This window comes from Geosmithia morbida (assembly GCF_012550715.1).
Source record: "Geosmithia morbida isolate 1262 chromosome Unknown scaffold_4, whole genome shotgun sequence".
Classification (NCBI taxonomy): domain Eukaryota; kingdom Fungi; phylum Ascomycota; class Sordariomycetes; order Hypocreales; family Bionectriaceae; genus Geosmithia; species Geosmithia morbida.
The window spans coordinates 75692-100560 of NW_023336191.1; the positions used below are offsets into that span (position 1 = coordinate 75692).

General features: G+C 56.6%; 12 protein-coding genes across 12 annotated transcripts; 5 read left to right on the plus strand and 7 right to left on the minus strand.

The window, feature by feature from the left end:
- Positions 1 to 460: 460 nt before the first annotated feature.
- Positions 461 to 2244, plus strand: GMORB2_5510 (uncharacterized protein; the record flags this gene model as incomplete). Its single annotated transcript, XM_035467480.1, has 3 exons — positions 461 to 802; positions 993 to 1277; positions 1390 to 2244. 3 exons carry the CDS (start codon positions 461 to 463, stop codon positions 2242 to 2244), a joined length of 1482 nt encoding a protein of 493 aa, XP_035322446.1.
- Positions 2245 to 2402: 158 nt separating this feature from the next.
- Positions 2403 to 3436, minus strand: GMORB2_5511 (GET complex subunit GET2; the record flags this gene model as incomplete). The annotated part of the gene is made up of 2 exons (XM_035467481.1): positions 2403 to 3184; positions 3280 to 3436. 2 exons carry the CDS (start codon positions 3434 to 3436, stop codon positions 2403 to 2405), a joined length of 939 nt encoding a protein of 312 aa, XP_035322447.1.
- A 717-nt stretch (positions 3437 to 4153) lies between these two features.
- GMORB2_5512 (protein transport protein SEC31) lies at positions 4154 to 8111 on the minus strand (the record flags this gene model as incomplete). The annotated part of the gene is made up of 3 exons (XM_035467482.1): positions 4154 to 4198; positions 4275 to 7815; positions 7903 to 8111. 3 exons carry the CDS (start codon positions 8109 to 8111, stop codon positions 4154 to 4156), a joined length of 3795 nt encoding a protein of 1264 aa, XP_035322448.1.
- Positions 8112 to 8828: 717 nt separating this feature from the next.
- Positions 8829 to 9386, plus strand: GMORB2_5513 (RNA recognition motif; the record flags this gene model as incomplete). The annotated part of the gene is made up of 2 exons (XM_035467483.1): positions 8829 to 9149; positions 9249 to 9386. The coding sequence occupies 2 exons, from the start codon at positions 8829 to 8831 to the stop codon at positions 9384 to 9386; spliced, it is 459 nt and encodes a 152-aa protein (XP_035322449.1).
- Positions 9387 to 9679: 293 nt separating this feature from the next.
- Positions 9680 to 10207, minus strand: GMORB2_5514 (uncharacterized protein; the record flags this gene model as incomplete). The annotated part of the gene is made up of 3 exons (XM_035467484.1): positions 9680 to 9792; positions 10041 to 10056; positions 10145 to 10207. The coding sequence occupies 3 exons, from the start codon at positions 10205 to 10207 to the stop codon at positions 9680 to 9682; spliced, it is 192 nt and encodes a 63-aa protein (XP_035322450.1).
- A 538-nt stretch (positions 10208 to 10745) lies between these two features.
- GMORB2_5515 (cytochrome c oxidase subunit 6b) lies at positions 10746 to 11449 on the plus strand (the record flags this gene model as incomplete). Its single annotated transcript, XM_035467485.1, has 4 exons — positions 10746 to 10806; positions 11087 to 11199; positions 11277 to 11340; positions 11415 to 11449. 4 exons carry the CDS (start codon positions 10746 to 10748, stop codon positions 11447 to 11449), a joined length of 273 nt encoding a protein of 90 aa, XP_035322451.1.
- Positions 11450 to 12083: 634 nt separating this feature from the next.
- Positions 12084 to 12941, minus strand: GMORB2_5516 (SDE2 telomere maintenance-like protein; the record flags this gene model as incomplete). Its single annotated transcript, XM_035467486.1, has 1 exon — positions 12084 to 12941. One exon carries the CDS (start codon positions 12939 to 12941, stop codon positions 12084 to 12086), a length of 858 nt encoding a protein of 285 aa, XP_035322452.1.
- Positions 12942 to 13348: 407 nt separating this feature from the next.
- GMORB2_5517 (small subunit ribosomal protein S10e) lies at positions 13349 to 13934 on the plus strand (the record flags this gene model as incomplete). The annotated part of the gene is made up of 2 exons (XM_035467487.1): positions 13349 to 13387; positions 13518 to 13934. The coding sequence occupies 2 exons, from the start codon at positions 13349 to 13351 to the stop codon at positions 13932 to 13934; spliced, it is 456 nt and encodes a 151-aa protein (XP_035322453.1).
- A 748-nt stretch (positions 13935 to 14682) lies between these two features.
- Positions 14683 to 16848, minus strand: GMORB2_5518 (Fungal trans; the record flags this gene model as incomplete). The annotated part of the gene is made up of 1 exon (XM_035467488.1): positions 14683 to 16848. One exon carries the CDS (start codon positions 16846 to 16848, stop codon positions 14683 to 14685), a length of 2166 nt encoding a protein of 721 aa, XP_035322454.1.
- An 811-nt stretch (positions 16849 to 17659) lies between these two features.
- GMORB2_5519 (beta-fructofuranosidase) lies at positions 17660 to 18505 on the minus strand (the record flags this gene model as incomplete). The annotated part of the gene is made up of 2 exons (XM_035467489.1): positions 17660 to 18154; positions 18389 to 18505. The coding sequence occupies 2 exons, from the start codon at positions 18503 to 18505 to the stop codon at positions 17660 to 17662; spliced, it is 612 nt and encodes a 203-aa protein (XP_035322455.1).
- A 2264-nt stretch (positions 18506 to 20769) lies between these two features.
- Positions 20770 to 23474, plus strand: GMORB2_5520 (E3 ubiquitin-protein ligase HECTD2; the record flags this gene model as incomplete). Its single annotated transcript, XM_035467490.1, has 2 exons — positions 20770 to 20974; positions 21046 to 23474. 2 exons carry the CDS (start codon positions 20770 to 20772, stop codon positions 23472 to 23474), a joined length of 2634 nt encoding a protein of 877 aa, XP_035322456.1.
- A 251-nt stretch (positions 23475 to 23725) lies between these two features.
- Positions 23726 to 24583, minus strand: GMORB2_5521 (large subunit ribosomal protein MRP49; the record flags this gene model as incomplete). The annotated part of the gene is made up of 3 exons (XM_035467491.1): positions 23726 to 24185; positions 24267 to 24373; positions 24545 to 24583. 3 exons carry the CDS (start codon positions 24581 to 24583, stop codon positions 23726 to 23728), a joined length of 606 nt encoding a protein of 201 aa, XP_035322457.1.
- Positions 24584 to 24869: the final 286 nt, after the last annotated feature.

Genomic DNA, 24869 nt, shown 5'->3' on the forward strand with positions numbered 1-24869 from the left:
CCCCTCCCCCCCCATAGCGCGATGTATGTGCTAGTATGGCCAGGATGATGAAGAGGCTGGGAAGGATATGACTGTCGGCCAATCAGTTCTCAATTCGTCTCAACTTGAATTGGATGACTTTCCTTCTTTGTTCATTTTTCCTGCTCTTATAGTGCCGTGAAACGCACGAGATCATGTACTCGGTGCCAGGGCAACACAGAGAGGGAAAAAGCTGGGGTCCGTCCCTGTATACCGAAAAGGGTCGATCACATGTCACGCGCTATAGCAGTAGGCCGCCGATCACTAATGGCAGAGATTGAAACATAAAGCATGTTCGCCCTTGCCATCATTATTACCATCCTCTCATCATCCGCGTCTTTTCTTGCCGTATCATTTCCCCCATGATCTCCCCTTCATAACAGCAGGGGAAGCGGAGAAAAAGAACGAGAAGGTTTGGTCGGATATCCAACCGACGCGTGCCATGGCATCAGCTCCAGAGCGCCTGGTCGCGCCCAACGTCAGAGACGGCAGCAGAGGCCTCAAGAGTAGCAATGGGCTCCTGAATCTCTCGCCCATTCCGCCCATCCTGCGACCCTTTATCAGAGCGTATCTGCTCGGCTACGCATCCGCCGTCGGACCGCGTCTCCTGACCCTCATACTGCAGCGTCTGACGAGGCGGAAGAGGAGGCGTCTGTCGCAGGGCCGAGATCGGGATACCTCGTCATTCCGCCAGTCAGCCCTGTACATCATTCGTACGGGATTCGACTTCCAGAGATTCCCGACATTCTGTGCCGTCCTCGTAGGCGGGAGCACGTGGTTCATGGTAATACGTCACACCTCTCTCTTCTCTCTCCACATATAGCTCATGCCATCCCTAGGGTCCCTTGGCCAAGATGCTACAATTGTTACTCAAGAGCCTAGACGAGACTTCACGTACAAGGTACTGCAAGCACACGCACACACACACACACACACACATACACATACATGCACACTTCTTCTCCTCTACCGAGATTCATGGCGGGGATGCTGACGCATACTTGACTCGTAGACTGGCTAGATGGTTGGCGACTTTCATTTCCGCCTGGCTAGGCATGCGCCTCCTTCATTCCAAGGACAGTCCGGCCTTTACAGAGGCAGGCCCGGTGGGAGAGGACGGAAAGCGGGAAAAGATACTTCACGGCGGACGTACCGTGGACCTCACTCTATTTGCCGCCACCAGGGCCATGGATGTGCTCGTGGGGGAGTATTGGGCCCGACACTCTGCCCGGCGAAAGGCGGCCAAAAAATGGACCAAGGTAAGGGCAGCAGCAGCAGCAGCAGCAGCACGAGAAGTAGGAGAAAAGAAGTAGAGAGGAGAAGAAGAACGAAAAAAAAAAGAGGCAACAAGACTAACACGCGTTAAAACAGCTGGAACAGCTGGCTACCAACATGATTGACCCCTCTGTCTTCATCGTCTCATGCTCCTTCATAATGTGGGCATGGTTCTACCACCCGACCAATCTCCCGCGCAGCTACGACAAGTGGATAACGTCGGCGGCGTCGGTCGACTCGCGCCTGATCGAGGCGCTCCGGAGCTGCCACCGAGGCGAACTCCGGTACGGGGAAGAGGCCGGAGGGAAGTCGAAGTCGTCCGTCCTCGGATCCATGTGCGCCGACTACGGGTGGCCACGGACCTGGGGCAACCCGGCGGAGACGATCCCCTTCCCCTGCGACATGGTGCACATGGGTTGCGGCCCTTCGTGCGAGTACCACGCCGTCAGCCGCTTCGCCCGCTCCTTCAGGTGGTCAATGTACACGTATCTGCCGCTCGCGCTGGCGTTCAGGCTGCGCCGCCCGACGCGCAGGGGCGTCCTGCTCGCCGTGCTGTCGTCGGCCCGGTCGTCGGCCTTCCTGGGCGCCTTCATCACCCTCTTCTACTATGGCGTCTGCCTGGCCAGGACCCGCGTGGGGCCCCGCGTCGTCGGGAAGGACGTCGGCGCCCGCCAGCGCATCGACTCGGGCCTCTGCGTCGGTGCCGGATGCGTCCTGTGCGGGTGGAGCGTCCTCATCGAGACGGCCTCCAGGCGCAAGGACATGGCCCTGTTCGTCGCGCCGCGCGCCCTCGGCACCGTCGTCCCGCGCAGGTACCCCCGCGACAAGCAGTGGCGCGAGGCCGCCGTGTTTGCCGCCAGCGCGGCCATCATCATGACGTGCGTGCTCGAGAATCCTCAGAGGGTGCGCGGTGTGCTGGGACGGTTGATGGGTACCGTCATGAAGATGTGACCATCCTTCTCTCTTCTCTCTCTCTCTCTCTCTCTCTATAATTCCGGATTGCGTCTATCAAGGTTCCGTCATTACAATATCATTAATCTTACTCATGCATGTATTCTGTATATAATAGATCAATATCTTCCTCTGATATTTGCTACTTCAGGCATGACTCACGACCTCCACCAAGCACACACCCCCAGAACAAAGATGCAGGCGAGAATATCCGACCTGACCGTGGTGAAGATCTGCCCATACCTCATGACCATCTGAGCGTACCCCTTGAACGGCTGAGGCAGGAAGCCGGAGACGGTCCATGCGATCCCGGCCGGCGGGTCCCGCCCCTTGTCCAGAAAGAAGCGCGTGGTGAGCAGGCACGCCTCCGCCGTGGCAAACACCCAGAAGAACAGCCTCTTGCGCTCCTCATTCTCCTGTATCTCATCCGCGGCAGCCAACTCCCTCTCCGCCCTCGTGCCGGTGAAGGGCGTCAGCGCGACAATGTAGAGGCCCAGCCCGAGGGCGACGATGCCGTGCAGCAGGCGCCACAGAGACGTGTACATGTCCGGCGGGGAGGCCTTCTGCTTCTGTCCGAGGGCGTCTCCGAGGCCGGGGATGCCGGCCAACGGGTTCCCCGCTCCGGCGGCGCCACCGCCCATCATCTGGCTCATCATCTGCATTATCGGGTCGTCGCCGCCCGCCGCCCCACCGAACGGGTTGGCATTCTCCTGCCCATCACCCTGCTGCTGCTGCTGGAGAGGAGGGGGGGGACCCATGCCGAGCATCATCTGACGGAGGGCATCCTCGGAAACGGCCGGCTCAACACCCTGATCCTGCAATCGCTGTTGCCCCCGTTCAGTCGTCTTGGGAACGTGGAAGTGCTCTGAGATGTCGACTTCCTCGGGATCGTCTGTCGTCGCTGTCGGAGTAGCTGCGGTGGCGGAAGGTGGCTCGAAGTCTGTTGTCCCCCCCCCCCCCCACGCACGTCACGTTAGCGTATTGATTCCCAGTGCACGTGGAGAGGCAGAAGAGACCGGCACCATGTCTACTCACCTGCCATCGGTCTCCCGCTCAGCCCGGTAATCTTGTTCAGGCGAGCCGAGCCGCCTGCCTTGAGCTTAGCCTCACGACGCTCCTTGCGCAGACGAGCCTGTTCGGCCGCCCTCTGTGCGGGGTCTTCGCTCCCGGTTGATGCTGCCGTCTCCGTCATCTTGCTCTTGTGTCTTCTATCTTCCTGTCTTCCTATCTCCACTCGTACCGCTTTGTCGCGTCGGCCCAGGTCCTGTGTGTTGTCGTGATGAGGATGCCGGGATATTTCGTGGGGTTGTGTTGCGGTGGTGATGTGTTGTCGTGTTGGGTGGGTCATTGGGCGTTTCTGTTTCTAGAATTCACCTCGTCTCGATTTGCCTCCCGTGGGCCGAGTATAAGTAATATATACCCTACATGATATGAAAATACCAACATCAGCCTGACAAATCTTGACATGACATCGGCCTAGACTTTGCCAACAGTAACGTGTGAAATTCATATGCTGATTCGACATTGCAGAATCACTTTTTGTTTTCCCATGTAATTTTTTTTTTTCCAATGTGTTTCTCTCTCAAGATGCTTGACCAACTTTATATATCCCCACACTCTCTGGATTCTGGATGTTGGCTGTTGGGTATTGTCGCTGTTACTTTGCCGAAAGCCTCACAAATAAAGACGTGGAACAACATATAAATTGATAGCATCAAGATAACAACTTTTGTACCATGCACCATCTCTAGTCTAGAGCAACCCTTCTCCTCCCACAGTCATACTTCATAATCCATCGGTTCCTCATTCGTAGACTGGAGCAACGACAAACAAAAAGTGCGATTAAAAAACATTCAACTTGCGTAAACAAAGTGGGTGTGCTACATATGCTTTCCATTGTCATGGTGATTTACGGAGTCGCCTTGCTCATACTAATGAGCCTCTTGACACCGACCTGTAGAAATTGAGGAGAAAGAAAGTCAGCTTACACCATCACGAATGTATGGGTTGGGGGTTGAGTTCTTCCTTACCATCCAGTTGCCACACTCGTCCGTCTTGTTGGTCTGAATCTCCACCTGCAGTCTCTGAGCGGTGGCGTAGTCCCTGCTCTGCACAGCTTGGGCGATCTGCGAGAGCTGCTCGATGGTCGCCGGCTGCACCAGCTCCTCGTTGTTCAGGTGGTCGAAGAGGAGGCCCAGGCGCTTCTGCGTGTCCTTGACCTGCGCGGCAAAGTTGGCGGGCGCCTTGGACGCGACGCGCTGCATCTCCGAGCTGAAGACCTCGACTAAAGGCTGGGCATCGGCAGGGATGTGCGACCGGTCGCCGGGCGGGTGCCTCTGCTTGGGAGGGGGTGCGGCAGCAGCCGCGGGAGGAGGTGTCGCCACGGGAGCTGCGCCGGGGGGAGGTCCAGGCCTTCCCCCGGGAGGCGGTCCCGTGGGGGGGCCGGTAGGAGGAGCTTGGGGAGGTGCCGTCTGCGTAGCCGTCGGTGGCACGTAAGCCGAAGGGAGGGGTGCGTATGGCGAGGCAGCAGGCGCGGACGGGTTGCTCTGGGTCGGCTGATGAGGCGACGGCGCATAAGGGTTGGCTGCAGGCGGGGGCCTGACGGCTCCTGGTGGAGGGGCGATGGGGACCGTGCCGGGCTGCGGGGTGGCCTGCTGGGGAGCAGGCGCAGGCGTGTACCTGTTGGACGGGGGAGGTCCAGTGGGCGGAGCGTTGTAGGGGGACGCGCTCGGCGGGATAGGGGTGTGAGCCTGACCAGCAGCAGAACCGACCGCGGGGGGCGGCGGGGCGTACATGTTAGCAGCCGAGGATGGACGGGGAGGTCCCTGAGGAGGTCCGGCCAGCGGCGACTGAACACGAGCGGGAGCAGGACCCTTGGGAGGAGGAGGGGGAGGGCTGGCCACGGAACGCTGGCCGTAAAACCCAGCCGGCGGAGGTCCCGAAGGTGATGCCTGCTGGTTGCCGGGGAAAGGCGAGGTGATGGGCGCAGCGCTGGGGGTTGACCTCCTGGGAGGAGGAGCCCTCGCGACCATGGGTACGTCGTTCCAGTTCTCCGTGCTTTTGGGCTTGGCGGGCGGGGGCCGCGTGGGCGTCTGGTTTCTCGCCGGGCCGGCCATGGGGGGAGGCGCGATACCGCCAGGGTATCCGGGCTGCGCCGGGGGAGCGTATGCATTCTGGGGCGGCGCATATGGGTTCGGAGCGTACGCCTGGGGCGTAGGTGTGTAAGCCTGGACTGTAGGCGCGTAGGGGTTGGCAGAAGGCACCGGGGCGGGGGCCGGGATAGTAGGTTGTGTTGGCTGGTAGCCCATGCCAGGCGGCACCCTGGACGACGTTCGGCTAGCCGAAGCTGGCTGCCTAGCGGCCGCGGCGGCGGCCGTCCGCGGCGCAACCGTCGTCTTCTGGGTAGCAAGACGGACGCGGTTGCGCGCAATCTCGGCAGCGGCGTAGTTGGACGGCAGGAGGTCCAGGTACTTCTGAGCAACGTTTAGCTGGCCGTGACCAGCCAGGATGTCGGCGTACTCGGTGTACTTGTCGTACAGGGTCGCCAGCTTCCATCCGGAGGTCAGCTCCTTCTCGCTGTCGGTGAACTTGCTCACCTCGCGGAAGACGGTGACCTTCTCGATGAAGTTCTGTAGGGACTTGGCGTGGACCGAGAACGTGGAGCCTTCCTCGGCTTGGGTGATGCCGGCCTGCTCGGCCTCCTCAAGCTCCGCAACCCAGATCGAGACGACCTTCTCGAGCTTGGAGCCTACCAGGTAGCAGAAGGAGGCGTCCTTGCGAGAACCCTCGTCGTTGATACGGTCACCAAGGGCCTCGCACAGGTCGGGGAACTCGGCGGGGTCGGAGAAGGTGCACAGAATAGCCATGGCCTCCTTCCAGTTTCCGAGCTCTGCATTGTACACGATATCCCACAGATTCTTGTTGACGACGGAGCCCAGGAGGCGCATGTAGCTTGGGACTCCGCTCTTCTTGGACAGGTAGGCGGATTGCACCTTGTCCACAAGTTCCTGGCCACCACAGTTGGCAATAAGAAAGGCGTCAGCCATGCGGTCCTCCTTCAGGCATATGTCCGTGGCCTTGGCAAAGTTGCCCAGCATGATAGCCTTGGTGATGTCCTTCTCGACTGAGGTGTCAGAGTCGCTGAAGAGCTGGAAGGGGTTGTCTGTCTTGGCGCCCTTTGTGGCCGTCAGGCCGTTGAGGAAGTCATCGTCGTCGCCATCGCCCTCATCAAACATCTTGGACAGCTCTTTCTTCCTCGTCTCGTCCGTCTCGCCATCCTCATCAGTGGCGGCGGCGGTCTCACCCTTATCGTCCTCGTCAGCCTCAGGCTTGTCCTCGCCGTTGGCCAGATCGTCCTCCTCCAAGCCGAGGTACTCGACAATCTTGCCGCGGGGGTTCTCTCCGACAAGGGTCTGCATGACCTGCCAGTCAGCCTTCTCCTCATCCGTCTTGGACTGCTCGATCTTATCGGCACAGATGGCCGTCAGATCGCCAGAGGCAATGGCGGACTGGAACTTCTCGGTGGCGGAAGACACGTCAGAGTCGACCGAGAAGTTGGCAATCGAGATGCTAGATGAACGCTGCTGGCCGGGCTTGGACGGGTTGGCCTTGAAGACGACAACCTTGCCGCCGAAGCCAAAGGAGACACCGACGGGTCGTTCGAACCACTTGGGTGCCTTTCCTAGCGACCACGAGGCATCCTGAGGCTGTGTCTGAGCGGCGCTGAAGAAGTCCTCGTCGTTCAGGTTCTTCTCAGCGGCTGCCTGCGATGTGTCTGGGTTGGTGTTCTGCAGGGTCTGGACGGTAATCTTGCCGTCGAAGCTGGCAGTGGCTGACAGGTTGGGGTTGTGGGGGTTGAAGCGCGTCTGGAAGGTCCAGTTTGTGAGCTCGGGGAGCTCGCCGAGACGTTCGCCGGTCTGCGGGTTCCACACAATCGTCTTGTTGTCCTTGCCCGAGGATAGAGCGAGGTCGCTGTCCTGGGAGCACCACGATAGAGACAGAACGCCTTGCTCATGGCCTTGGAGGGTCCTCTCGGGGGCGTTGGAGTTGCGAAGGTCCCACAGGAAGATGACGGGGGTGTTGTCGTCAGGCGTGGACGTGAGAAGCTTCGTCGAGTTGTGGGGGTCCCACGCGATGGCACTGACAGGCTTGCGGCTGTTGTTGAGCGTGAGCGACGCCTTCTTAGTCTTCAAGTCCCACACGGTGACGAAACCGCCCGTGCCACCGGTGGCCAGAATGTGCGAGACCTTGCGGTTCCAAGCTAGGCATTCAATGTCGTCGGATCGAGCTGCAGCATTTCCAAGGCGGAAAGGGTTGGATATGTCTTTAACATCATAGATGAAGAGCTCGCCCTTTGCGCCGGCGGTGGCGAGGATCTGGGGCCTGAGCGGGTTGAACTGGACTGCCTTGATGGGACCCGTGTGCTTCTGGGTCTGGGATATGGCCGCATCCGACGAGCCGGAGATGAGCTTCTCGGCGTCCCAGAGGTCGAGGGATCCGCTCTCCAAGCCACCGGCGATGATACCCTTAGGGTGCTCCGCGTCAGGGGCGCCCCAGGCAATGTCGTAGAATCTAAGAACACGCGTCGTTAGCTAGCCAACCCCCCCACCAACGGTTTTTCTTCTTCTTTTTTGCATATATCGCATCTGCCACACATACTTGGACTCTGTGGAAATGCTGGCAATAGGCTGGAGCTCCAAGCCCTGCTCCTGATCATCCAGAGACAGGTCCCATATCTCGAGCTTGCTGTCATCGGAGAAGTCGTCGTCCACCGCACCGGCTCGTGTTCCAGTGACCAGCAGCGGCTTTCCCGAACCCGGAAACCAGGCGAAAGCCGCCGTTCGAGGCAACTCTCTGAGGCGCACCATGGCGTGATGTTGTATATCTGCGTCGGAGCAACCGAGGAGGAGGGGTTGGTGATGTGATGCGTGTGTACCGCTGTTGGGGGGCTCAACGGCGGTCCAGAGTCTCGTTAATTAATTCGACAGGGAAGAGAGGAAGATGACAATGGTGAAGAAAGAGAGAGAGTGAAAGGGTAGATAGCGTGTCCTCGACCCCCCCAGCTGAAGGGCATTAAAGCTGGCCTTGGGGAATAGGAAGCGTCGACCAAGGGAATGTGGTAGGTATTATGATGCCAGATTGCAGCGTGTCCTCGGCTGCCTTCTCCCTCTCACTAAACTGCCACCTAAACGCACCGACCTCGCCCACTCTATGAGCCCCAGTGCACCCCCTTCGGTGCGGAGCTCGCAGTCAGCTCCTGCTAGGAATCTTGCTGCCCCACTACCTAACCGAACCACCACCAATGAACCGTTGTTGGCCCCTGTGGCAGCCGCCAGAAGCCCACCACAGCGCAGAGAGCTGCGGACAGTCACATGATTCAATCGAACCTGGGCCAAGTACGGAGTAGAAGCTAGCAGGATGCAACAGTGAGAAAGAGCCGCCTTGATTTAACAGTTTGATATCGCCATCTGCTCTATCGACTGTGACTTTATTGATTTTCCTTGCAACAAAACAACACTCGTCCTCCTGTCCAACAACCACACTCTCTCTACAAACGCAAACACACACACAAACACACACACACAATGACAGACTCGGCGCGGTGGAAAGCCACCGTCTACGTTGGTGGTCTCTCACCTCTGGCTGCCACCAACCACGTCCTTGACGCCTTCATCCCGTTTGGTGAGATTGTCGAGGTCAAGGTGCCCAAGAATGACGCACCTAATGCCCAGAGCCCTCACAGGGGATTCGCCTACGTCGAGTATGAGGACAGCGCAGATGCCAAGGAGGCTATTGATAACATGGACCAGTCCGAGCTTTTTGGCAAGGTCCTCAAAGTGTCACCAGCAAAGCCGCCCAAAAGTGCCGATGAGGGACTTGGAAGCAAAACGGCCGTGTGGGAACAGGTACGTCTCCTCTCTCTTCTCCTTCTCTTCTTGACGAGCTCGATTATTTTTTTCATCTACCTGCTTGTTTTTCCACGGCATGACTAATTCGATCTGCAGGAGGGCTGGTTGTCAAAAAATGCTGCCGAGGAGGGCAACGGTGTCGCGGATGATGCAGAGCCTCCGATGGATAGTTCGGTCCCCGATCCCATGCAGGGGCTAGAAGGACTGGATGTCGCGGGACCGCAGCCGCAGTGATGATATCGATTGGGAGCATGCTGTAAAGGATTCTTCTTGAGCATAGCGAATGGCGTCTGGTCTGGGGCATTTCCCCATCTCCGAAATAACCACAGGAAATAGGCGAGATGGCATATCACATTCACATGGTAGCAGTGGTAGTAGCGATAGGCTCCCTGTAATTGTGGCAGGAAAAATAACTTGTTATTTCTGGCTCCTCTCCCTTTGTCACATGTACAGTGTGCTCCTTCTGTCTAGTAGAATAAAACAAAGTAAATAAATGAGCGACAGCTTAGTATATCCTCACCGGACACTTAGTGCTCGCGGCCGCCAGGGCCCTGGCGCTGGAGACGGAGAGTCTTGTCGACGAAGAACTTGCGGCCGCAAGAGTATCCGGCGGCGCAGACGGCGAAGCCAACGACGACGGCTATGAGTCCATGTCAGCATTGTTTAGCAATGGGGGAAGCCTCTGCTTAATAAGAGGAAGGGGGGGGGGGGGATTTACCGAGGGGGTACAGCTCAAGAGGGACCTGCTTGAGCTTGCGAAGACGCTGGGAGATTGTGTGGCCTTGTGTTCTCTCGTCAGTTTCGTCTCGTCGAAGGGGCAATGTGTATATGGTCTGGCAAAATTGAATCGATGTCGTATTCTCAGGGTGGTAGTTCATCATCACATACCGGCCTGGTCCTCCTTCTGTATGGTTTCAAAGAAAAAAAATAGTCGTTAGCCGGTGAACAGATCGGGGGCTGTGAGAAAAAAAAAAGGAGCAACGGCAACTCACGGGCACGGGGCGCATCATGCGCGGGGTCGCGCGGAACATCCTGAGAGCGGCAGTCGAACGCATGATGAATGGAGTGGAGAGGTTTCTCGTGTGTGGTTGAATTGATGGGAGGACTCGAGGTGGACGGTTCGGTAGAAGGGGAAGGGAGAAGTCGCCTGATGACGAAGAGTGATATATTATTTTGGAGCAAAAGGCTCACTCAAGTCTCTCTCCGTCTCCCCTCGGAACAAAGGTGGACAGGTCCTGCTGGCCCAATGACAAGGCCCACAATTTCGGAATCAAATCATCCATGTTATCCTGGTTGCCTTACCGAGCTAATTAGTACCGATTACCAGCGACCACTCCCCCAATCCCCCCCCATAGCCTCCCTCCATAGCCTCAGGCATACACACTTTTTTTTTCTTTTACTGACCAATGCGTCCAATGTCAGGCCACCTGATTCGATCCACTCCCCGTAACCAATTCTAACTTCATCCTGGGGCTCTTCTCTTCCGTCAACAAAACCAGTCTTCCCGTACCTTACCGTACAACCTCCACAACACAACAACTACCCGACCCTCAGTGCACTCAATTGCACCCGACCCCCCTCTCAACCCTGAAAATGTCCGACGAGAACGAGGATGGCCAGGAGCTTGTGACCAAGCCCTTCAAGTTTGTCACTGGTAAGTTTGCGATCCTCCGGGGATGATGAAATATCCCTCTTCCTGACCCCGTAGGGGAAGAAAAAACCACATCATCTCTTCCGTCATTCCGAGGCTAACATTGTCACGCAGCCGGTAAGCCGAAATCCACCACCACTCCCGACGACGATGACTCGACCCGATTCGCCGTGAATTCCGTTGCTGTTCTCTCTTGAAATAGGAGAGACGCAACATCAATCACGCCGACTTTCTTCTGGCCGAGACCCCGTTGATAGCTAACGTGCGCCCCCCCTCCTCCTAGGCACCGACGCCCGTTTCCCCAACGTCAACCAGACCAAGCACTGCTGGCAGAACTACGTCGACTACCACAAGTGCATCACCGCCAAGGGTGAGGACTTCGAGCCTTGCCGCCAGGTACGCATATAGCTCCTCCTAGCCTTTACGGGACCTCCCCGGCCAGACGACCCTCATCATACTGACAACGGCCATAGTTCTGGTTCGCCTACCGCTCGCTGTGCCCTTCCAACTGGTACCAGCGTTGGGATGAGCAGCGTGGTATGTCTTGCATTGTCGAACTTGAGCAAACCCCCCTCTACCCGAGATTTTATCATGCTGACCATTTCACGCAGGGGGTGGTAACTTTCCCGTCAAGCTCGATGCTTAAATAACGCGGCCGACAGTGTGTGGTTGCGTGGGGTGTATAGGAGAGTGGAATTGTATCAATGCACAGGTTTCAATTAGAGTCAGATGTATCAGATGGCTTCAAAATGAATATTTTGATTAAAATGCTATTTACAAGTGCACGTTTCGTGACACGTGAAATGTTGCTCGTACGAGCATTGTATACCGACGACTGTAGAGGTTCCTCATGGCCTGTATATAATATAGCTGAATCTAATAAAGAGCCTGTAAAACGCCTTCGATATTATCTGTATCCTGGTAAACTAGTCTTATTCGTATTCCATGGCATATAAAAAAAGTGCAATTTCAGGAGCTTTAGGATAGAAGGGGCGGTTGCATAGTCCCTTGACATTTTTTGTTGGCAGCTGCAGCTGGAGCACTTTGGCCGGTGAGCAGCCATTGGAATAATAATGCCGCTGGACGTGGCTGGGAAGTATCCGAGTTTTTGTCCAGTGTGGAAGCAGCTGTTGAGGACGGGCCGGGGCGGAGCGGCAAGTGATGCCATGCTAGCAAAGCCATAGTGCGTCGCGCCGACATAGTGACCTGCCTGGCAGTGAAACCCATCGTGTTGCTTCTTAGAAGTAAAGAAAAGAAGAGAAGCTCCAGAAATCGGCACACTATTTTTTGTCGGTCTCCTCATCAGAGCTCATGAACTCATCGTCCTCGTCAAATCCAAAGAAAGCAGGTGCCTTCCCCTTGCCCTTGTCCTGCTTGGCGGGCTCGGAAAGAGGTGTCGATTCCTTGGAGCTGGCTTCATGCTCGTCCTCTTCCGAACTAGAGAGATTCTGGGCATGGCTTGAAGAAGAAGAGGTGTTGGATCCCTCCGAGGTTCCGAGGAGGTTGTCCGTGTAGCTGCCAGCCTTCATGGCGGCGAGGACAGCATCGCGTGTCTTCTCGCTGCTCTCCTCCCTATCCTCTACCCACTTGCCGTCAAGACGTCCCTTGCTTCCAGACTTGATCTCGGCCTCTCGCTTGTCTGCCGTCTCGATGATCTGCTCCCACCTCTTGCGGCGCCTTTCCTTCTCTTTCTTGTCCATATCGGGCTTGATGGCGAGGTACTCCGCCAGCGATTTGGCCTCGTTCACGGTGCGCAGCCGCCGTCCGTCAAGATTTCGGTTGGACCCATGGTCATCCTGGTTCTTCTTCTTCTTGGAGGACATGCGCCCTCCGGCGGCACGCAGCTGAGAGCCGAAACCGCCCTTGCCACCGCAGAGGGGCGTCGCAAGACGCAGAGAGAGGAAGTCATCTTGAGGCGAAGAGAGGTAGTTTGATAGCGGCGCATCGGAGAGCTGCGGAATCTGCTTGTTCGAGAGGGTGGTGAGGATGAGCCTCGAGTCGCATGCCGGCAGTCGTTGGGCGATTTGCCTCCGTAGGTCTGATACTGTCGTTGTTGCTGGGACGGGCAGCGCAAGGGTCGGCGGCAGACCCAGACCGGCGAAGCTGGTCAGGAGAACGTTGATATTGTCCGACGACATCGTTTGCAAGTAATGCGCTCTGTATTCGAACCTCTATTATGGCGACCTGAAATGATGATGACTTTTTTGCCTTGCAAGAGTTGTTGGGGTGGTTTCTTTTGTTTGTTTGCTAGCAACGCCCCCGGGTGGTTGGCTAGTAGTATTACTCGCGACTTTGGGTCTGAAGACAAAAGGGTGGCGCTTGCGCCACAGTTCAGAGAACCCCCGCTTGTAGCCCCATATCTTATCAGCACGTGATACCCAGCCGCAGCCCACACAACAGCCGCCGCACCCTGGCCCGGGTCGAATTTCAACGTAGGGTTTCCGCCCACAAGAAATTCCCAATTTGAGCCCAGGCATCCTCTCATTGATTCGAACAACCCACCACCCACGCAGCATCGACAAGACGACCGACCCAAGCCGCCACGATGCTCATCCCTAAGGCCGACCGCAAGAAGATCCACGAGGTAAATGGCATTCGCAGCGATGATTTCTTTTCTTTCCTCTTCTCTCGGGAGACTCGAAAAAAAAAGCCAACCGAGATCCTTCGTTGTCATTGTTCGTGCGTATTTGCTAACATGATCGAAAAAATAACAGTACCTCTTCCGTGAGGGTGTTCTCGTGGCTCCCAAGGACTTCAACCTCCCCAAGCACCCCGACCTCGACACCAAGAACCTCTTTGTCATCAAGGCCTGCCAGTCGCTCACCTCGCGCGGCTACGTCAAGACCCAGTTCTCCTGGCAATGGTACTACTACACCCTGACCCCCGAGGGACTCGACTACCTCCGCGAGTGGCTTCACCTTCCCGCCGAGATTGTCCCCGCCACCCACATTAAGCAGCAGCGCTCGCACGCTCCTCCCCGTGGCATGCTCGGCGAGGGCGAGCGCGAGAGGAGGCCGTTTGGCCGTGGCCGCGGTGGCGACCGTGGTGACCGTGAGGGTGGATACAGGCGTCGGGATGCTGGCGAGGGCAAGGAGGGTGGTGCTCCCGGGGAGTACGCTCCCCAGTTGTAAGTTTCCATGTCTCCCCCGGATCTTTTTTTCCCCCTCTCTCGACATTGTTGTGTGACCCCTCAACTTCGTTCGACCTTCCTGCTGACAATTTTGGTGTGTTGTAACAGCCGTGGTGGCTTCGGACGTGGCCGTGACCGCGACGGTGCCCCCCCCGCCCCTTCCTCTTAAAGAAACTGGGAACCAAAAAAAATTGAATTGCATTGGTCAAGCCTACTCTCGAGATGCATGGCGATTTATAAAGAAGGATATCGACATGTACTCTTAAACGTGGAGGGAAAAAACAATTCATAACGAGTCGGCTCGTGTGATAAATGATCGGCTACGTGGGGTTCACTGTGGGAGTTTGGAGGTTTAAAATCCTCGGAAAATGATTTGCATCAGGGTCAAAAGATGTTTTGCTCTACATTCTCCGGTCCTGCTTTGGTCCCTCATTGTGAAAAGTTTCTCACAAGGCTCGGCATATATATATGTCTAAACCCCAAAAAAAAAGAGTAGATGTCTTTTTTATGTTCAACTTGGCACCGGGTACTCTTTGTGACTCTGCTATCTACTTGCGAGGCAACCCTTGCCAATTGCTGCCCCGCCACCAACCCTACATATTGGGCGGCAAGTTCGTCGATTTATCTTGATTCTGCAAACCATACGTCTTTTTTGTGTGTACATTGACTTCATTAATCAAGTTCAAGTCCTTTATATGTTTGACCCGCCTAGAAACGCTTTCACATATGCATTCAAGGACCCAAGAGTGCTAATATCCAATATCCTGATTCGGCATGATGGCATCACTCTGCATTGCCATTGCACCAAGCATACCGAAAGTCTCCTCGCCGGCCGCGGCCATGGGCAAATTCCACTCGCCAAAATCTGTAAACTCAGGGGCACCGGTCGCAGAATTCGCCGTGGTGGGGGTGCTGACATCTACGTCGTCCTTTGGCTCATCAAGATTGACTGCGAGAGCGTGTTCAAGACCGCGCAGGATGACGCCTTCTAGGCGGTTGACGGCATACTGCATGGGTTCGGAGCTCTTGCTCATCATGCGCAGCTTCCAGAGATACGAGTTGAGCGTTTCCTCCCAGAAGCTGCGCTCCGAGGAAGACAGGGACGTGACGATCAGGAGGGTGGTGAAGGACCCCAGGAGGGAGAAGAGGTATGGGCTGGTGAAGTACCAAAAGGCCTCAAGGTGGTCTGGGCGCAGCACCGTGACAAAGCCGATTGCATTCTGGGCCGTCTGGAGGGCGAGCTGGCGGACGCCGGCAAGGATGGCTCTGTCGTCGCAGCGGGGTGGGAGGGCGGTGGAGCGTACCAGCCGGCGCAGGACCGTCATCGTCACGCCGTAGTACGATATGTGAAGGAAGCCGTGGAAGCAGAGCTTGCGCTGATATGTGACTTCCATGCCCAGCGACGCGGGGATGCTGGCGTACCAGGCGTTGAGACTGACGAGCAGCGGACGCGCCCGTTCGTGCAATACCACGGTGTCCTGTTCCCGGCTCGTCCTAGCCGTGTAGAAGGTTGACAGGACGGTTGACAGGATCTGCGTCAGCTGCACCATCTTCATGAAGAGGAGTGTGCCCGTGGTGGCGATGGAGCAGTGCTCGTCATCCGGCACCAGCGGCGGCGCCGTGTCATCGTTGAAGCTAGACATCGTGATGTCCGTCACCGCCCAGTCGTCGTCGTGGATGTGCACGGGGCGGCCGTAAGCCAGTGCCGTCCACCTGTCCTGCATGTATAGCGCCCAGCTCAGCCGCTTGCGCAGGTTGCGCTCCCACTGCGGTATGCTCCAGTCGCTCGCGTCCAGGTGCAGTCCCAGACACTGCCCGATGGCTAGGGCCTGGCAGGTGAGACCCCATCTGTACGTGTGGTCCGGGTTTAGGGGGTCCTCAGGCTTGCACTGCAGCAGCAGCAAGGCCGCCTGCACCGAGTACATCCGGGGGCGGTGGTACGATTGCGGTAGGCACTCGGCGAGGATTCTGCGGAGAAGCGTGGCGTCTGGAGGTTGCCGTATCGACAGCTGCGGATCGTACGTCCACCACCGCAGCGAGCACAGATACATGGCCCCCAGGAGACAGGCGGGGATGTTGCGGTGCCCTTGGCTGTAGTAGTGCATGAAAGCATGCTTCGCGATGATGGGGTAGCACGGATGCACGTGGCGCCAGAACAGGTCGATCAGGCTCGGGCCGTGGGGCTTCACGCAGTCCTCGATGCTGTCGGCGCAGGAGTTGCCCCAGCACTCGCTGACGGCCTTGTCGTCGCTGGCCAGGTGAAAGATGAGAGGGTACTCTTGGCCGCCATCCTTCTCCAGCACCCGGCGGACGGCGTGGGTCTCGAGGCTGAACTCGTGCGTCACGGGATTGTAAGGCCTGTGCCGCATGAGGATGGGCTCCATGTCGCTCCCCAGGCCGTACAGCTCGGCGAACTGATCGGGGAGGAAGCCCAGCGTCGGCGGAGAGGGAGGGGCGGTGGACGTCTTGGGATGCCGCACGTCCCAGCGCATCGCCATGGTGGTCACACCCGCCTCCGTGACATGGTAAATAGGCGGGTAAGGCGTATGGGGGGACGACGAGTCGGACAGAGATGCAGAGCTCTTTGCAGGCCCGGTAGTCTGGTTGGGCGTGGTGACGCTGCTGGAGTCTTGGGGTGATATGTGCTGCTGAGGCTTTGGCCCGATGCTGCTGTTGATGGAATCATCGTTTGTATTGCTCTGCTGGTTGGATCTTCCAGAGATAGACGTTCTTCCCGGGGGTTCCTGCTCAAAAGTGCAGACTGTACGTCTCAACTGGCAGTACATGCAGACGCCGTCACCTTCCTTGGTGACGCATCTCGTCTTTCGGCGTCGGCACGCATCGCAGGGTCTGGGGCTTCGACGCTGACGCTTGCGCGGGTTGGTCTCATAGTCTTGAGGCGTAAGGATCTCCATTCCGTGGATATTCCTTTTGAAGATGTCGTGATATTTTTAGAAACAGAATGAATGAATCAAACCATTGTCGCTTGACTGGCTTGTTTAAAGATATGAGATCACAACCTCGGCGATGGGTGCGGGTTGTGTGTGGCTAATACGATAAATCACACTGTGCTAGACACGGCTGGTAACCACGTCACAAGTCGAGGCGTGGCGATGTTGAATCTCAATCTCAATCGAACTATAAATCTTGCACTAAGAGGTAGCATTTTCACCATGCATGTGGGATCGCGTACTTCCGAGATCGAGGTGTGCTGTCTCGCGAGCACCTTGTCTGTACCATGCTCCCGTCTCTATCACTGTTACTACTACTTACCGTATCACCGTATTGATACTGTACGCCCGCACCTCGCTCCATCTCCTCGGCTTGAGAACAAACCTTTTAGTCATGACTTTTTGCCTCACCTAGGAAGTGGTCATGCAGAGACAGCTGCAAAGGTACATGCCCAAGTACAACGGTACCATCTTCGACGAACCAACCGAAGCGCCTAGTCTCAGCTGCTGAGGGGCCGGGGTCTGGTAGTCTGAAGCTTAGTGGCCGCCTGCTGCAAACGATGTCGACCAACCTGCCCCGGAGGATGACAAGGAACTTGATGGCTGCCGTCTGGGACGCACGCCGTCATGCCTCACCAGCTCCGGGCCATCCACCGGCCGAGGTAGATGCATTTCATACTGGCCCCGCCTAGAAGTCGTCGAGTGGCGGGAAGTCGGTGAGCAGGGAGACGACGAAGAGGGGCGACACCGTTGCTGCCCCCGGCCGGCCAGAAGCTTAGGCGCTGGCCGTTGTCGGTGCCATCGGCCTGAAGCACCATGTCGAAGGAGCGGGCTCGAAGGAGTGGGCGTTGCGCTCTTGGACGTTGAACGAGGCGATGACGAGGTCAGCCTGCAGGTCCAGAAGGGTTGGTGACGGCGATCTCCGCGGAGGGCCCCGGCGAGATGATAGAGAGGATAAGACATGCTCCGGCAGAGGCAAAAGAGTCCTCTCTATGAGAGCCTTGCGGAATTCTGGGGCAATGTCTAGGTAGCCAGCCGTATCTGCTGACACTACCCGCCCCGTGCTCAGGTTACCACCCCAGAGCCACTTGCCCTGCTCGTCAACATAGTCGCCCAGACAGCCAAAGTAGATGCGCTCATCTGGTCTGCCAAACCGCGGGCACGACCTGACGGCCTGTCGTCTCCGGCCATTGAGGCTACTGCACGAGCCGTCGCGTGGTATGCGGAGCGGACCTCGGGCTACGCGGTATACGGTGCCCGGGTTGGGTCCCTGGAGTCGCGACGAGTGTACGAGGTACCATTTTACCGGTGGAGGAGAGGGTGAAGAGTCCCGGGCACTCCGGGAAAAACAGGTTGTTGTCGTTGTTGCTGGAGGGGGGGGGGGGGGGGGGGGGTGGTGAAAAAGGATTCGGGTCCACTGCCCAGCTGTCAAGGTTAGCTGATGTGAGGAGGGCGATGCAGCCGCGTGTGCAGAGTGCTGGCCCTGTCGCAGCCGCGTGTCCACCGGCATCCGATACCTCGATCCCGCGTCGTTGTAGAAGAGGTATGGATCGCGGAAGTCGATGCTCTCGAACTTGGAGAGGCCGCTACCGCTGCCGCCTTCCTCGTACAAGCTAATCATCTTTGCAGGGCCGTCGACTCGGTCGGCAGGATCGCTTGCTTGCCGTCCTGAACTGTGCTGTATCCGGTGTAAAAGATGTTCATATTCCCGTTCGCGCCAATGATGGTAGGTCCCGTCCGGAAACCATCAGCATCCGGGTCTGAGGACCGGCTCGGGATCCCACGCCTAGTCAACAAGACTGGCTGGCTCGATGCGTGACCGGCCCGACCTCAGACGAGGCGGGGTGGTATTGTTGTGGATGGGGGCCGTGGTGAGGTGGAATATTTGGTAAGTGCCGTCGATAAGGATGGGGATTCCGTCTGCCGTTGCCTGTGACTGTGAAGACCGACTGCATGTGGTGTCCTGTTGGGCCGGAACAGATCCTATGGGGGACAGCTTAGAGCGGTTAGAATGTTAATGAGTTACAACCGCCGATGGTCTCCACGACATTCCAAAACGGGGAATCAAGGTGGAGTCTTCCCCGTAGATCCGGGGTAATGAGGAGAAAGGGGGGAAAGCAGGCATTGAAGCTGATCGGTCTACAGCTCCAGGTTTCGATAAAAAAAAGGAACGGTGCCAGTCTATAATTGCCCTTATACTTCTGCGTCGTGATGTCACCAATCGATGTCGTCCGGCCCTTCGTGGAAAACCTCTATAAGTCAAACGTCATGACYKRATAGTACATACGACCACAGCCAGTGGAAAATACGGGGTCCCGTCCGCTCCCCCAGAGTCAAGCCGCTGAGCGGTGGATTAGTAGTTGGGTCGGTGACGACCAGCGAATACCCGCTGTTGTATGTTTTTTTTTCCACAATTTTTTATTTTCCCCTGCTTTCACATAGTAAGCAATATAAACCGAATTTTCACCACTTATTATCACATACGACCATAGCCAGTGGAAAATACGGGGTCCCGTCCGCTCCCCCAGAGTCAAGCCGCTGAGCGGTGGATTAGTAGTTGGGTCGGTGACGACCAGCGAATACCCGCTGTTGTATGTTTTTTTTTCCACAATTTTTTATTTTCCCCTGCTTTCACATAGTAAGCAATATAAACCGAATTTTCACCACTTATTATCACATACGACCTCTTCTCACTTATACCCTCCCTCCCATCAAGACCAGGTAAGGCAACGATGACTGTCGCTAGGTATCCCTACTTCTGGCTCTTTTGCGGCTTCGCAGCACTGGAGCTCGTCTCCACGACTTAGATGGGAGTGATTTAGATGGCGTATCTATCCTCGGTACGCTTCGAGAATGGGATTAGTCCGGCTGACTAGGGATTGACGTTACTGCTCTCTAGATGTGTCCTCGTACGCTACTCTGGCGAGCGCGATGCCGACGGGCAATACGCTGTCCTTGCCGTCGGACCTGTTCTATCACGAGATATATGGATACATTTTGATGAGCCGGTTGCGTCTCTGATGGCGACGCCCCTGAACGACTGCATGGGTCGTAAGCCCGTCTTCAGTCTGAGTGCTCTGACAGAACTGACCCTACATCCATCCCCTATATTCCCTATATTTTAGTAGTTGACCCTTCTAGGTAGGGTCGCCCGAACCCGCCCCCCCCCCCCCAATTGGGGGGAAGGAGGGTCACCTGACGTAGGGAGTAGTGTAGGGGGATTTCTAAAGAAGAAATGATTCTAAAATATTTACAATGTGCGATGTTCAAAACCACAACTGAACTATAGCAGCAGCCAACTATCAACGACAGCATGAGAGGACTGGGATTGACATGATATTAGTAGGGTCAGGCGAACCCCCCCCTCTAATGGGGTCGGGACGACTCTACGGAGTACTTAGAGGGGTCAAGTCAAGTAAAATACAGGGATGTTGGGTTAGTCGCTAGTTGCTGCCAGGGGAGGGTGGTAGGGTTAGTGTTAGTTTGTCAGAGCGGTCTTGTTTCCTGGTCTGCTTCGTTAAGGTGGTATAGCACCGCCACAGAATGTATTAACAGCCACAGACATCAGCCACAGAATCGGGACTCTCGTACTCACGAGCATCCTTCTCTTCTTTTCTTGTTTTCTTCCTGCTTTTCATTTTAATTCATTAGAATGTAAAGCTGTAGTGTTCTTTCCTTTCCCTGAGACGTTCACCACCAGGATTTATTGAGGTGTCGTTTTCGTTTGATGAAATTTGCCGTCAGATGTTTTGTTCTCTCTTCCTAGTATAGGCCACAAGAGGGCATCTTCCTTTTTTTTTCTTTCTAATCTACCACTCGCTCCCCTCTCCTCCGACAGAGATCATCATCGTATTACTAAAACCTGAGATAAGAAATGCAGCCGTCATGGTTCCTCCAAGGAAAAGACCGGCAAGACTCCCGGCCAACGGACCCCTGGCCACGGGGACATGCATGACCTGCGGCACCCTCCTGAGCTGGCCCGCCACAGCCGACCAGAGCGGCCTCATCAAGTGTAGCGTCTGCATCACCCTCAACCGAGTCGTTACCCTGAGCGAATGGAACCTTCTACATAGTGGCAGGAAGTATCCTGGTTTGTCTAGAATACATTCCGTGGAAGCCTCAGCGCGAAATGCAGCGTGTTACTGACATGGTTGTGCACAGTTGGGTCTCTGTCTGCTGAGCGCACCCAGGAACTTGTCGATGATTGTCTAAGGAAATGGGCTCTGGAGACGGTTCTGCACGAGGAAGATACATTTGCTAAGGAGGAATCATCGTACACCTCTCCTCAAGGAGCCTTCAAACCGGTGCAGGATTACCTCACTGCGGGCTTTAGCTCATTCGAGGCTGTGAACTCGTCCTTTTCTCTCCCGACAGACACTCGTGAAATCGAAGCAAGTTTGCAGTCTCTGGACCTGCCTTTGCCAGAGCCAGCAGAGCGATCATCTCTCTTGGAGTCGCCGATGATCGACTGGGACCACCTTGCCAGGTGGTTCGACTTAGTCGTATACCCCGCCAACAGATGGCCGGTGGTCTTGGAGGAGGTCTCCCGAAGGGCAGGCCATCGCCGTCCAACAGAGGATGAGCTGCAGTCGGCATACCGACATGTCATACAGGCGCAGGGCCATCTGCGGGAAGCGCTCATCAAGGCCACCACCAGCCTCCTGAAGAAGCCGGGGGGCAGGTTCTCAAAACCAGAGGAATTGAGAGCCTTTCTCATCATTATCGAGAACCCGATTCTGCATCTCAAAGACCGACGTGACAGCGAGGTCGCAAATCCGCCCGCTCTGTCCGGGCCGCTATCCGGAAGCCACTCTGGCCTCATCAAGCGTATCGTGGGACTTATCCACAACCTACCCCAGCACCTCAACCTTCAACTCATCCACTGGTGGTCGAGGTACGATGCACAGCGCTTCGCCAGGACAAAGGATCTCGCCTCGGGGTTTCTCAGCTACAGGCTCCTGCGACAGGAAGCCAACAGACGCGGCCTCGGGGCCGAGGCCATGCCCCGGCTCGTCTCAGAACTCCAGTTCCGCCGCTCGGATGTGGAGCTCGAAGACGGGATCTCCCCAACGTCCGGGACACGGAGGAGACGTCAAGGGGCCAAGGAGACGAGCTACCGTGATGACTGGCAGATACGCGCAGCATGCCACGTCTTGGGCCTGCTCTTCGACGCCAACAAGAAGTCCTACGGTACCAAGTCAGGGGTTCCCAAGCTGGCAGACGCCCGAAGCGGCCGGTTCCTCCCCGTGAGCGACTTCTATAATTCGCTGGCCGACTACGCCGAGGTCCACGCCGACTTCCACGGATGGGGCCAGGGGAAATCTTTCTCGCTGTCTCAATATCCATTTCTGTTGAGTATATGGGCCAAGGCGCAGATGGCTAAGCAGGATGTGAGCCGACAGATGGAGCAAGCCTCCGTGGGTCACATACTGTCCGGTACCGGCAGGTTTCTCACGCTCAACGTCAGACGTGACTGCCTCGCAGACGACAGCCTGACGGAGATCGGCACAGCCCTAGGGGGTGAGACGACCCAAGGAATGAGTAGAGCTCTGCGCATCAAGTTCGACGGCGAAGAGGGTATCGACGGCGGCGGTCCTCGCAAGGAGTGGTTCATCCTCGTCACTAAAGAGGTCTTTGACCCCCGTACAGGTATATTCCTCTATGCCGAGGACTCGCAGCACTGCTACTTCAACCACTCCTACGCCAGCGAAGAAGACGCGGAACTGTACTTCAACATCGGCGCCACCCTGGGACTGGCCATTGCCAACTCGACAGTCCTGGACCTCCCTTTACCACCCTTCATGTTCCGCAAGCTTGTAGCGGAAGCCCCTGACTGGTGCCCAGCCAACCATTTTACCGGCGCCGGAAAGCCCCTTGCATATTCCTTGGACGACCTGGCTGAGTATCGGCCCCAGCTGGCCAGCGGACTATCGCAGCTCCTGGAGTACCAGGGCGACGATGTGGAGCAGGCCTTCTCTCTAGACTTCGTCATCGACGTCGAAAATTACGACGGAACTACAGTCCGCGTACCGCTCTGTGCAGACGGCGAGAACACGCCCGTCACCAGCGCCAACCGGCAGGAATACGTCAAATGCTACGTGAACTATCTCCTACGCGACTCAGTGCAGGTGCAGTTCACCGCCTTCGCAGAGGGCTTCTACAGGGCTTCCCCGGCGCGTACGGCCGCACTCTTCGGGCCCGATGAGCTCGACCTCCTCCTGCGCGGGTCGGACGAACCCCTGGACATCGCCAGCCTCAGAAGAACAGCCGACTACGAAGGCTGGGGCACGGCCGACCCCGACGATGGAAGCGAGCAGCTGGTGGGCTGGTTCTGGGAGGTATTTGGGGAAGCCTCGCCGAGCGATCAGCGGAGACTGCTCTCGTTCGTCACGGGAAGCGACAGGATACCGTCAGTCGGTGCAGCCGTGGCGCCGCTGCGCATCTCGTGCCTCGGCGATGAGACGGACAGGTACCCCGTCGCCAGGACGTGTTTCAACCTCCTGTCTCTGCATAGGTATGAGACGAGGGAGAAGCTAGAGAGCATGCTGTGGAGGGCGGTATATGACAGCGAAGGCTTTGGTCTTGCCTAGCAGCCCCCACTGAGAACACATGTAGAAAGAAAGGAGGGGGACGGGAAAAGGAATAGTGATGCAAAAAAACAAACAAAAACCAAGAATGAACCAATATATGATGTGGTTCTACTAATACAGAAAATGCTGCACTCCCTTCGGTTTTTGTCACCAGGCCAGTGATTACATATAATACAGAGATTTTCGAATTTTTCTTTTTGTCGCGTTCGTCCTTCCACACTCGACAAACACTTCTCCCCCGAAAACGTCGTTTAGTCGGTCATGCCGCCGGCCTCGCGGGCACGCCTCAGCATGTCAGCCTCCCTCTTCTTCTCGGCCCTGACTCCAGCAAGGTACTGTCTGTCGTACTCGCTCTGCTTCTTGAGGCGCTCGAGGTCCTGGATCTCAGCCAGCTCAGCCTCGGTGGGCTTGAGGGGCACGGCGCGAGTCTCGGCGAGGAAGTACTCGAGGATCTGGGCGGAGTGTTTGTTCTGCATGTCGATCTCGACGACGCGCTCCCCCGGGCCCGGGGGCTGGGCCTTGGACAGGCCGGAGCCCGAAGAGGCGGGCTGGGCTGCCACGGTGGACTGGTCGGACGGGGAGGAGGCTTCGCCGTCGCGGAGGTAGATGGTCATCTTGGGGGCCGTCTCGTTCTGTCGGTGACGGTTGACAATCATGGGGATCGAAGGGTTGTGATACTTGAGACGGGGGAGGTATTCCCTCCAGAACTTCCTGCCATCGTCTCTCCGTCAGCGTCGGAGGAAGGGGAGAGGGGAGGGGAGGGGAGGGGGGCAAAAGGCAGGTAGGGCGTACCTAGGTCCCATGTGGCCATTGCGCAGAGCGTGGGCAAAGTCCATGTGTATACGAGTGACCTCGGAGGGAAGGACAGCAGCGCCGGGCCCGCATTGGAGGTTGATGAGCTGGAGAGTGTTAGTTATTCGTGCGAGGTTCAAGCGCATCGTAAGGGGAGATGGTACATACGGCCTATTGATGGGAGAGAATAGTCAGCACTGTTTTCTTTGTATATGAATGAAAAGCGAGGGGATGAAAAGGGGTAGCAATGTAGAAAAAAAAAATTGAAAAATTCATACCTTCCTCAGCTTGTTCCATCGAATACCTAATGTCCTCATTGTGAGAGTTTTGGTTGAAGTTGCTTGTGTTGATCACGACGCTGGAATTGGAAGATCTTGCGTTTGACGGGAAAATCCAAGGCGGAGAGACCCCTGCAACCATTGGGATGGGCGGAACGGCAGCCTGGTTCATCCGGCCGCAAAATCGAAGTCTCTAGTAGTGGCCCATGGGGACGCCAACATACGCGACTTCACGTCACATTCTGGGGATCCTTTTTTATATATAATATATATATTTTAATGACAGGTTGAACCACTCTTCCTTCTTCTCCTCCTCTTCCTGCAA